At 45.1% G+C, this 12381-nt stretch overlaps 1 protein-coding gene across 1 annotated transcript in view; it reads right to left on the bottom strand.

Annotated features, from left to right (window-relative positions):
• iqgap2 (IQ motif containing GTPase activating protein 2) overlaps nt 1–12381 on the bottom strand; it is a gene marked incomplete at its 3' end in the record, with an annotated part of 79009 nt that overhangs the window by 1586 nt on the left and 65042 nt on the right. Inside the window, exons 30-36 of the mRNA XM_080785211.1 lie at nt 7962–8094; nt 6254–6356; nt 5728–5872; nt 2714–2801; nt 1812–2015; nt 1472–1632; nt 433–576 (exon numbers count right to left, since the gene is read on the bottom strand). Of these exons, the coding sequence (XP_080641337.1) occupies nt 433–576; nt 1472–1632; nt 1812–2015; nt 2714–2801; nt 5728–5872; nt 6254–6356; nt 7962–8094 (978 nt within the window). The remainder of the gene's footprint in view (nt 1–432; nt 577–1471; nt 1633–1811; nt 2016–2713; nt 2802–5727; nt 5873–6253; nt 6357–7961; nt 8095–12381) is intronic.

Here is a 12381-nt window from a genome sequence, read left to right on the forward strand (position 1 = left end):
TTACTGGTACAGTCTGTTAGTGTACTGTCAGTGTACTAATACTCACTGGTTAGTATTTAACCCTTCTATCTCCAGAATGACTCCCTTCTCATACAGTCTGTTAGTGTACTGATTGATTGATTGAAATATTTATTAACAGTTTGTAGAATTACAGTACATTTCAAGCACAAACTCAATACAGAGACTGTTAACTGTGAGTGGACGACCCAATTAAGCATTACACTTGTTTACAACAGGGTCCGCATTGTTCAATTCATCAAAACATTTAGGGACAAACAAATAGACACTTCTATGTAGTTAAAAAACAGAACAGGAATTCATCATATAGGAAGCAAAAAGGGAAAAGATACATATACAGTGAGGGGAAAAGGGGGGGGGGGTGTACCGTTAGTGTACTAATACTCAGTGTACTGTTAGTGTACTAATACTTACTGGTTGGTATTTAACCCTTCTATCTCCAGAATGACTCCCTTCTCATACAGTCTCATAGCGGTGTATTTCAGGCTGCTCTGCTTCCCCTTCCTAGACGATCTCTGGTCCAGCTTACCGTCCAGCTTGATGGACCGGCGACAGTTCCTACGCACACGCACACACACACACACACACACACACACACACACACACACACACACACACACACACACACACACACACACACAACGTTATTGCTTATTTCTGTTTTTCATCAAATACTTGGTGTAACTTCTGGGTTACTGGGAAGTGAACGTTGATATTGTTTATATTTATGTTGTCGTCGTCTGAGGTCAGCCGTGCACGGAAAAGAGACCCAGAATATTCTATGATTTTTCTAAGGTGGGTGAAAAAAATTTGTACGATAGGATTTCCTATAGCAACATCACTGGTGTGTTTATCCCATTCTGAACGGGAACCCATTTTGGTGTTATAGCATCATGTTATGCTTTAGCTATTGAAAAATCGAAGAACGACTGACATTTTTTAGAATCTGATCTCAGGTCAGAATGGGTTAATCAGACCAGTGTGTGTGTCCAGTGGAAACCTCGTATGAATCTGATCTCAGGTCAGAATGGGGTTAATCAGACCAGTGTGTCCAGTGGAAACCTCGTATGAATCTGATCTCAGGTCAGAATGGGGTTGATCAGACCAGTGTGTGTGTCCAGTGGAAACCTCGTATGAATCTGATCTCAGGTCAGAATGGGGTTAATCAGACCAGTGTGTGTGTGTCCAGTGGAAACCTCGTATGAATCTGATCTCAGGTCAGAATGGGGTTGATCAGACCAGTGTGTGTGTCCAGTGGAAACCTCGTATGAATCTGATCTCAGGTCAGAATGGGGTTAATCAGACCAGTGTGTGTGTCCAGTGGAAACCTCGTATGAATCTGATCTCAGGTCAGAATGGGGTTAATCAGACCAGTGTGTGTCCAGTGGAAACCTCGTATGAATCTGATCTCAGGTCAGAATGGGTTATTGTGTGTGTGTGTGTGCGTGCGTACTTCCTGTTGAGGTTATCCAGACATGTCCTTATGTAGGCGTCATAGTAGTTGGTCTGGTCCTGGTAGAAGGCGGTCTTAGAGTTCAGAGCAGCCAATGCCTGTTGGAGTTTCACAAGCTCCGCCTTCCTCCTCTGGCGGTAACGCCGTTGGTAGCGGATGTCCTGGATGACGCGTGCGCACAAGCGCACGCACACACACACACGCAGACACGCAGACGCACACACGCACACACACACACACACACAGTATGACGGAAGCATTTGGACATTGGCGAGAGGCCACAGACAGTCAAGACTACATTACCCATAACCCCCCTTTGCTGGGTGGGCGTGTCCTATACCTTGGCGATGTCGTTGATGATCTCCTGGTAGGCGTTGCGGGCGGACAGAAGCCCCGCCCCCTCCAGGGTGCGCAGGTTCCGGAGGACACGCCTCTTCTTCTGCTCCAGGGGAAGCCCCGCCTCCTCCAGGACCACCTTTAACCCCTCGGGGGTCCGCGCGTCCTGCGCCGCGCGACGCTCCACCATCTGAGCGTGCTCGCTCTCCTGTGGGGGGCGGGAACACACGGCGGTCACATGGTTTTATTCAACACACACTGTCTGGAGCTCTCTGGTGGAGCCGTTGCCCCCGAGACCCGGCTACGGATAAGCGGTTGAAGATGAATGGATGGATGGAAGGACTGCTAGGTATTCTATCAACACACCTGTGCAGCAGCGGGAGGAGTCTATTAAAGTGGGAGGAGCCTAACACACCTGTGCAGCAGTGGGATGAGTCTATTAAAGTGGGAGGAGCCTAACACACCTGTGCAGCAGTGGGAGGATTATATTAAAGTGGGAGGAGCCTAACACACCTGTGCAGCAGTGGGAGGAGTCTATTAAAGTGGGAGGGGCCTAACACACCTGTGCAGCACTGGGAGGAGTCTATTAAAGTGGGAGGAGTCTTAACACATATGTGCATCAGTGGGAGGAGCCTATTAAAGTGGGAGGGGCCTAACACACCTGTGCAGCACTGGGAGGAGTCTATTAAAGTGGGAGGAGCCTAACACACCTGTGCAGCAGCGGGAGGAGTCTATTAAAGTGGGAGGAGCCTAACACACCTGTGCAGCAGCGGGATGAGTCTATTAAAGTGGGAGGAGCCTAACACACCTGTGCAGCAGCGGGATGAGTCTATTAAAGTGGGAGGAGCCTAACACACCTGTGCAGCAGTGGGAGGAGTCTATTAAAGTGGGAGGAGCCTAACACACCTGTGCAGCAGTGGGAGGAGCCTCCAGGGTCTCCAGTAGAGTTTCTCCAGGTTGGATTCGAACCACGTCGACGATGAGCCTCTTGGTTCTGAAACACAAACAGCATTTAATGTTTTTTTTATAATGTTTTATTGGGTTACATTTAAGATTCATTATTATGTTTAACTTACAACACACTTTACATTGTTGTTCATTAATATGTTTACACCAGACCTGGGCATTGTACGGCCCGCGGGCCAAACACGGCCCGCCGGCTGACTCTGACCGGCCCGTGAAAGATTACTTGATAATCCGAAAATAAAACATACTTTCTAATTACCTTATGGGTGGACTAAAACCGCATTGCTTTTATTTTGAAGCCCATGTATTCTCACAGTGCACGCAATCTGCACGTCAACTGTGCACGTGAATTGCGTGTGATTGAGAACCTGTCTTTCTTCCTTCACCCCCCTCATATGCGAAAATGTCGGCTTTTTGGATTTATTGTTGACTACGTCGGCGAATGCAAATAGCCATGAAGCATGCAGCTCCACAACACGGTAGGCGCAGGCGCATGCTTTGATTACCAAACTTCCTTGCAGGAGGACAAGTTAAATCCCTTTATGCTTCATTGCTTTATTTAACCCGCCTCGCCAATAAAGACAAGTTAAGATGTTTTAAGATGCTGCCATATGGCGTTGTTGCGCCCAGAATGTGGCATGCTTCTGAAGTTCAGAACGCTTGGGCGATGCGCCGTGAGCTTGTGGATCGTCTGTTTTCGGCACACGAGTCGATCGACGTACCGTTGAACCACAAAGTAAATCTGGCAGAACGAACGTGCACACGTCAACATACAGCGCCTGCCAGGCTGCCAAGTCTCAACAATACCATTACTGGTTGGCTTATTATTGTTTTCAGAACGTTGTTGTTTAATGGTCGTGACTTAACACTCATCTCTCGATAGTAAGCAGCGCACCATGGGTTGTGAAAGTGGCACTCCAGTGTCCTTCGAATGGAACTATTAACAGAGCTACCTCTAATGTTCTCATTGTTAAAAGAAAATGCTAGTATTTACAGGACTTGTAACTTAAACAAAAACATAGTTTTCAACTGGGAAAGGAAACGTCTCAAGCCTGCAAGTAGAAAGTAAATCACAACCATGTGAAGTGAGGGGTGCTCTTATTGTACATCATCACTCTGCCTATAATTTGAGTCAAATGTTTCACATTTAGTTTACCATTACTTTGCAAAACAATGCCATTTACTGCTATTTATATAGAAATAAAATTGATATCATGCATAATTAAGTTCAGCCTTTTGGTCCGGCCCTCCAAAATATTTTCTGTTTCTCATTTGGCCCCTTGGGAAAAATAATTGCCCACCCCTGCTTTACATTGTTGTTCATTAATATGTTTAACTTGTGCTATTAACTCATTTTGGATTAAAGGAAATCATTAAAAAAAAATATATATATAAATATATATATAAATATATATATATATATATATATATATATATGCCAAGAAATATTTCAGATCTCAACCAGTTTAATTTCGAGGACCCCCACCCTGGTTTGACCTGAATTAGTCTACAGACCCTCCCCCATTTAATATGGCATTTCTATTTCAGTTCATATTGTAAAAATCACTGTTAATTTAAATGGAACCAAATGTGTTCCATTTGTACTCTCTCAGACCCCTTTTCCACGGGTTGGTTCCCAATGGGACCCGGTTCAGTTCTTTTTGGTTTTTAGTCCATGAGCCAAAATTGGTGGGCAAACTATACCCTATATTAAATTCTTTATAGGATCGATACAAGTAAATTAATACATGATAACCCTTCCACAGTAGTAGCTTTTATTTTATTTTATTATTTTGCATATTTTCCTACATAATGCCTCATTTGCATATTACAATTTTAGAATTTTGTAATACAATAAATCATTGTCATCGTGTAAGTACCGGTACTCAATTGGGGAAGTTTAATGGTGATAACAATCTAATATAGGTATGGTTTTGCCTGCTCAATTCATAATTAACGTTTCAATTTTGGAGCTCTGGCTCATGGACTAAAAACCAAAAAGAACTGAACCGGTTCCCACTGGGAACCAACCGGTGGAAAAGAACTGAACCGGTTCCCACTGGGAACCAACCGGTGGAAAAGGGGCCTCAGAGTTACAGACCCCATGAGGGTCCATTTGGTTCCAAACTATCATTTAGCTGGGTGGGGACCCCCTGGAACTGCTTCAAGGACCCCCTGGGGGTCCCCGGACCCCACTTTGGGAACCAGTCTGTCTGTCAAACACGGCAGATAAAACCCTCACCACCACAACGGTTTCCTGTGTGGACAGGAAACAGGAAACAGATAAAACGAGGAGCAAGAGCAGACAGTAGAGTTAATTATAGAGATGACGTCCGTAACACTCTGCCCCCTGGTGGAGAGTACATTTACTCAAATGCTTTACTTACATTTACTAATGTAAGTACATTTACTAATGTAAAACTGTACCTATAAGTACAATTGTGAGGTGTTTTCCCTTTCTTGAGTATTTGCTTTACTCCACTGCAAGTATTTGTAAACTTCAGTAACTATAGTTTCTTTGTGGTTTCAGATTATTATCACAAAACATACATTTAACCACTTCATTTCACATTTGAAAATATAAACTGAATATACTGTGTGTGTGTGTGTCTGTGCGTGTGTGCCTGCGTGTGTGTGTGCCTGCGTGTCTGCGTGCCTGCCTGTGTGTGTGCGTGCGCGTCTGCGTGAGTGCATGCATGCGTGTGTGTGTGTGTGTGTGTGCGTGCGTGTGCGCCTGCATGCGTGTGTGCCTGCGCGCCTGCGCGCCTGCGTGCGTGCCTGTGTGTGTGTGCGTGCCTGTGTGCGTGCCTGTGTGTGTGCGTGCCTGTGTGTGTGCGTGCCTGTGTGCGTGCCTGTGTGTGTGCGTGCCTGTGTGTGTGCGTGCCTGTGTGCGTGCCTGTGTGTGTGCGTGCCTGTGTGCGTGCGTGCGTGCGTGCGTGTGTACGTGCACATACTTGGTCATGAGGTTCTTCACGTCGCTGTCGTCTCCCTCCAGAAGGTCCATCTTGGAGGTCAAGGTCAGAGAGATCTCCGTCTTGGCCAGCTGACCCAGAGCGACGACCCTGCTGGGGTCACCGGGGTCACCCGATGACCCCTCGCCTGATGATGACGACGACAATTAGCCAAGTCGCCAAGTTGCCGCTCAATCAACTTTAATGCATTCTGGGTGCGCGAACCCCTTTTGGTGTTAGCATCACGTTATGCTTTAGCTATTGAAAAGTAGCAGATCTACAAGCTCATAGCGCTATCTGCTATTTTTTAGAAAAATCGAAGAACCACTGACATAGAAACATGAGCTTTTTCAGAAAACTTTCAGGATGTATAGAAGAACATTTATAGAATCTGATCTCAGGTCAGAATGGGTTAACGACCGTCCGACAGGAGTTTTGATGACGTAATGACTACGGTCATTAGTATTATTGCATAGGATGTGTGTGTGTGTGTGTGTGTGTGTGTGTGTGTGTGTGTGTGTGCACGCACCCAGCAGTGCCTCCACGGTGGGCGTGTCTCCCAGGTCCAGCAGTAGTTCGTGCAGAAGGTCGTTGTGGTCAGGAGAGATCGCCTCCAGGTGCTCCAACAGCAGCTGCGCACGCACACGCACACGCACACACACACACACACACACACACACACACACACACACACACACACACACACACACACAGTGTCATGATCTAATGTAATCCTGGGCTCTGCCAACCTGAGGAGAAACGTGTTTATTTAAAGACCTCTAAAGCCTCAGACAGAGACAACGGACCAGTTGACACATCATACAAACAATAAATAAACACATTGATTTGTGTGGAACAAATAATTAGAAAGAAGAAACAATGTAAAAAACAAAGTTTTGTTCCCTGCCCCTTTTTTAAAAAGAAATATATTTTTCCACTGTGTTGGTCTTGGTTAAGTATCCTACCACCTTGAATATTAAACACAAAACCAAACAAACAATGTTTCATTGCTTAAGTTTCTGTAGTCACTATCCTTTTTTTTTACTAATATATTTTTTTATCCCACGATTTTGTAATCCATTTTTCACCCCTGTGTGTCAATCATCTAATGTGATCCTGGGCTCTACACACCCTCCACCAACCTAGTCCCCATATATGGGGGACAAGGGGAGAGCAACGGACTTGAACTCATGCTTCCTTCATGCCTGAGTGTCCAAGTTGCTCCTTTACACCTGACAGGGGGGAGTTTCCCTGGTTGGACGTAGCGCGTGGAAGGAACACGTTATTCCAACCAGTTCCTTTCCCCTCCATCAGGCGCCCCGGCTGGCCAGGGGGAGGCAGTTTAGAGACCAGGATTACTGCATGTTTTTTGTGAGGGTACCTACCCTAGGGGACATGGGGAGAACATGTGAGGGTACCTACCCTAGGGGACACGGGGAGAACATGTGAGGGTACCTACCCTAGGGGACACGGGGAGAACATGTGAGGGTACCTACCCTAGGGGACACAGGGAGAACATGTGAGGGTACCTACCCTAGGGGACACGGGGAGAACATGTGAGGGTACCTACCCTAGGGGACACGGGGGGAGAACATGTGAGAGTACCTACCCTAGGGAATCGAACCCAGGACCTTCTAGCTGTGCACTACCAACTGTGCCACCGTGCCCCTTCTGTAGTCACTATTCATTGATTAACTGGAATACCTTAGCCTGGTGTAACCACTCCCCCCTGCTGGACAGTCAAGGTTATGGCATACCCAATATCCTTTGCTCACTGTTCCAGGGTCAAATATTGATACGTGATTAAAATTAGATTACTTGAGATTCATTAATACATTAATTAGAAATAGACCTTTTTAAATCGAGTCCCAGAAACTTACATAGTGAGTGTTTATACTTACAGAGTGAGTGTTTATACTTACAGAGTGAGTGTTTATACTTACAGAGTGAGTGTTTATACTTACAGAGTGAGTGTTTATACTTACAGAGTGAGTGTTTATACTTACATAGTGAGTGTTTATACTTACAGAGTGAGTGTTTATACTCACAGAGTGAGTGTTTATACTTACAGAGTGAGTGTTTATACTTACAGAGTGAGTGTTTATACTTACAGAGTGAGTGTTTATACTTACATAGTGAGTGTTTATACTTACAGAGTGAGTGTTTATACTTACAGAGTGAGTGTTTATACTTACAGAGTGAGTGTTTATACTTACAGAGTGAGTGTTTATACTTACAGAGTGAGTATTTATAATCTCCTCCACAGAGATGTAGATCACCGGTTTACTCAGAGTAACCATGTCTGAGTATTCGTCTACGTTGAACTTCTCCTCTGGCTCCGGGACGTCACAGGCTGCCTGGAAGAATAGTCTGGACATACAGACAGTACAGACATCAGTCTGGACATACATACAGTACAGACATCAGTCTGGACATACAGACAGTACAGTAGGCCTGTCAAAAAAATCGATTCGAGTTAGAATCGCGATTCTAATGCCGTCCGATTCAGAATCGATTCTCATTTTCCAAAAATCGATTTTTCTAAATAAAAATAAATAAATAAATAAAAAAAGTTATTTTTTCTTTTTTTTTTCCTTTCACAAATGTACCTGTGCATGCAATGCATTATGGCCTGGATTTCTGCATAGTGCATTTACTACCAGCTAAGCTAAGCCTGCCAATTGTATTTATTTTACACCTGTTTTAATACTAATGTATTGTTCTGGTATTGAGTGAGAAGAGATTTTGTAACTTTTGTACTGGTTCAAATTTGTGAAAGCTAAATAAATGAGACATGTTCTTACTCTTGGATTTAACCTTTGTGTGTTTAAATCATTCAGTTGATAAAACCTTTACAATTATACAAGCTTTTTACTAAATGTACTCTGCTTTCATGCCAGAAGACTGGAGTAGATCATGCTAAAATTCTATTTAATTGTTTGTAATAAAAATAAAAAAACTGCTTTAGAATCGAAAAAAATCTTTTTTGAATCGAGAATCGGAAAAATCGAAAAGATCGTTTTTGAATCGAATCGTCACCCCAAGAATCGGAATCGAATCGAATCGTGGGACACCTAAAGATTCGCAGCCCTACAGTACAGACATCAGTCTGGACATACAGACTGTACAGACATCAGTTCATGTGGCTCTGGGACAGCCTGGAGGAATAGTCTGGAAGCACAGACAATACAAACATAACACTAGAACAGCCTGGAAGAACAGACATTCAGTGCTAGGCTATAATACTATTGGCCATTATAATAGAGCACCGAAGTCTGACGTCAACATCGGTAGAGGGCGCAAAGTCCACGGGTTCATGTGCTTTTTATTTGCATTGTAATCCCCATAGATTTTAGATCGCCTCATATAAGACCTGTGTTTGAAAGATAAACATGTCACCCCGGCCGCTTCACTCATATGGAAAAGAAGAATCAACTGACTGAGAAAAGAACGCCATTGTTACTGCTGCTGAATTAGTTAGATTTTCGCTAGAAGCAGACTGTATCATAATATGAGTGACTGACTGTTGCAAACGATACAGAGACACCTCCACGACAATAACGCAGAGACAGCTTGTTTATTTTTGGACCACAACGCTTATAGTAGACGATATTAAGATCACCCCATGTTATTCTCCATGGAGACATTACCTCCGCGAGCCAGGGGAATGGAAGGGATGAGCGAGTTACGTCAGGACTTCAGGGGAATGGAAGGGATGAGCGAGTAACGTCAGGACTTTAGAACCAGGGGAATGGAGGGGATGAGCGAGTTACGTCAGGACTTTAGAACCAGGGGAATGGAGGGGATGAGCGAGTTACATCAGGACTTTAGAACCAGGGGAATGGAAGGGATGAGCGAGTTACGTCAGGACTTCAGGGGAATGGAAGGGATGAGCGAGTTATGTCAGGACTTTAGAACCAGGGGAATGGAAGGGATGAGCGAGTTACGCCAGGACTTTAGAACCAGGGGAATGGAAGGGATGAGCGAGTTACGTCAGGACTTTAGAACCAGGGGAATGGCGGGGATGAGCGAGTTACGTCAGGACTTTAGAACCAGGGGAATGGAGGGGATGAGCGAGTTACATCAGGACTTTAGAACCAGGGGAATGGAAGGGATGAGCGAGTTACGTCAGGACTTCAGGGGAATGGAAGGGATGAGCGAGTTACGTCAGGACTTTAGAACCAGGGGAATGGAAGGGATGAGCGAGTTACGTCAGGACTTCAGGGGAATGGAAGGGATGAGCGAGTTACGCCAGGACTTTAGAACCAGGGGAATGGAAGGGATGAGCGAGTTACGTCAGGACTTCAGGGGAATTGAAGGGATGAGCGAGTTACGTAAGACTTCAGGGGAATGGAGGGGATGAGCGAGTTATGTCAGGACTTTAGAACCAGGGGAATGGAAGGGATGAGCGAGTTACGTCAGGACTTCAGGGGAATGGAAGGGATGAGCGAGTTACGCCAGGACTTTAGAACCAGGGGAATGGAAGGGATGAGCGAGTTACGTCAGGACTTTAGAACCAGGGGAATTTAGGGGATAATCGAGTTACGTCAGGACTTTAGAACCAGAGGAATGGAGGGGATGAGCGAGTTACATCAGGACTTTAGAACCAGGGGAATGGAAGGGATGAGCGAGTTACGTCAGGACTTCAGGGGAATGGAAGGGATGAGCGAGTTACGTCAGGACTTTAGAACCAGGGGAATGGAGGGGATGAGCGAGTTACGTCAGGACTTTAGAACCAGGGGAATGGAGGGGATGAGCGAGTTACGTCAGGACTTTAGAACCAGGGGAATGGAAGGGATGAGCGAGTTACGTCAGGACTTTAGAACCAGGGGAATGGAGGGGATGAGCGAGTTACGTCAGGACTTTAGAACCAGGGGAATGGAGGGGATGAGCGAGTTACGTCAGGACTTTAGAACCAGGGGAATGGAAGGGATGAGCGAGTTACGTCAGGACTTCAGGGGAATTGAAGGGATGAGCGAGTTACGTAAGACTTCAGGGGAATGGAGGGGATGAGCGAGTTATGTCAGGACTTTAGAACCAGGGGAATGGAAGGGATGAGCGAGTTACGTCAGGACTTCAGGGGAATGGAAGGGATGAGCGAGTTACGCCAGGACTTTAGAACCAGGGGAATGGAAGGGATGAGCGAGTTACGTCAGGACTTTAGAACCAGGGGAATTTAGGGGATGATCGAGTTACGTCAGGACTTTAGAACCAGGGGAATGGAGGGGATGAGCGAGTTACATCAGGACTTTAGAACCAGGGGAATGGAAGGGATGAGCGAGTTACGTCAGGACTTCAGGGGAATGGAAGGGATGAGCGAGTTACGTCAGGACTTTAGAACCAGGGGAATGGAGGGGATGAGCGAGTTACGTCAGGACTTTAGAACCAGGGGAATGGAGGGGATGAGCGAGTTACGTCAGGACTTTAGAACCAGGGGAATGGAAGGGATGAGCGAGTTACGTCAGGACTTTAGAACCAGGGGAATGGAAGGGATGAGCGAGTTACGTCAGGACTTTAGAACCAGGGGAATGGAGGGGATGAGCGAGTTACGTCAGGACTTTAGAACCAGGGGAATGGAGGGGATGAGCGAGTTACGTCAGGACTTTAGAACCAGGGGAATGGAGGGGATGAGCGAGTTACGTCAGGACTTTAGAACCAGGGGAATGGAGGGGATGAGCGAGTTACGTCAGGACTTTCTAATGTTGCTCTGGAGAGGGAATTCTGGAGCTCTCTGGTGGAGCTGTTGCTCCTGCGACCCGACTACATTTCCTTTTCACTTGATACCGTTTCGTAGAGACGGCCTACACAAACGATCTATATACAAAATGAAAGCCCGAATTTCGTACTTTATATAGTATTTTGAATTTTTTTAAATGAGCAAAAAATGAGCGAGTTATGATTTAAAGAAAAGACGAGTTATTTTGGCTCTTTGCGGCTGGAGGAAAAGAACAAGAATAAGCAGCAACACTCTTCCATGGGACCACCATGGCTATGAAGCAATATAGCACTAACGGGCAACGTTTCACATGTATTATTAGTTTTATACATTTTAGGAGTGAAAACATGTGTTTAGATGCTTATGACAACATCTCAGCAGTTAAGACAATGTCCCTCTGTTAACACACGACACGACACACAGACAGCTAGCTAACTAGGCTAGCTAGCTTTTAGCCTGTTGTTGTGTGATGGTGGAAGTCTATTCTCCAGGCTGGGAAGCGTATTTGAGCGTGTAGCTACGTGGTTTTGTTTATTTTCCTGTAAAGTATAACCCAAAAGCTCCTCCATACTATAGCCATGTAGAATAATTCTGTGTTTATAAACACACAAGCACGCTAATGGGCGGTGACCAGAGCGTGAAACCTCAGAACAAAGAGATCTCAGGACCAATCGAAAACAACATGCAAATCTCAGAACTGCGCTTCTCCGGCCCCAAAACATTGTTAAAAAACAAGCCTACTTTGACATATAAATGTATACGTTTAATTTGCCCAAATGAACAATCTGTTGGAATAAAAACCTTCTTCAACATTCAAACTGTCTTAATATGAAAAAAAAAGAAAATCACATAAAAAAAAAACGATTTTATTTTGACCATTTTAGACCATTTCATTCTGGCGAGTTGAGGCACTTTCAGCTGGCACCTGTCACATATATGGT

Source organism: Protomyctophum bolini, assembly GCF_963924005.1.
Source record: "Protomyctophum bolini genome assembly, chromosome: 16".
NCBI classification, from domain to species: Eukaryota; Metazoa; Chordata; class Actinopteri; order Myctophiformes; family Myctophidae; genus Protomyctophum; species Protomyctophum bolini.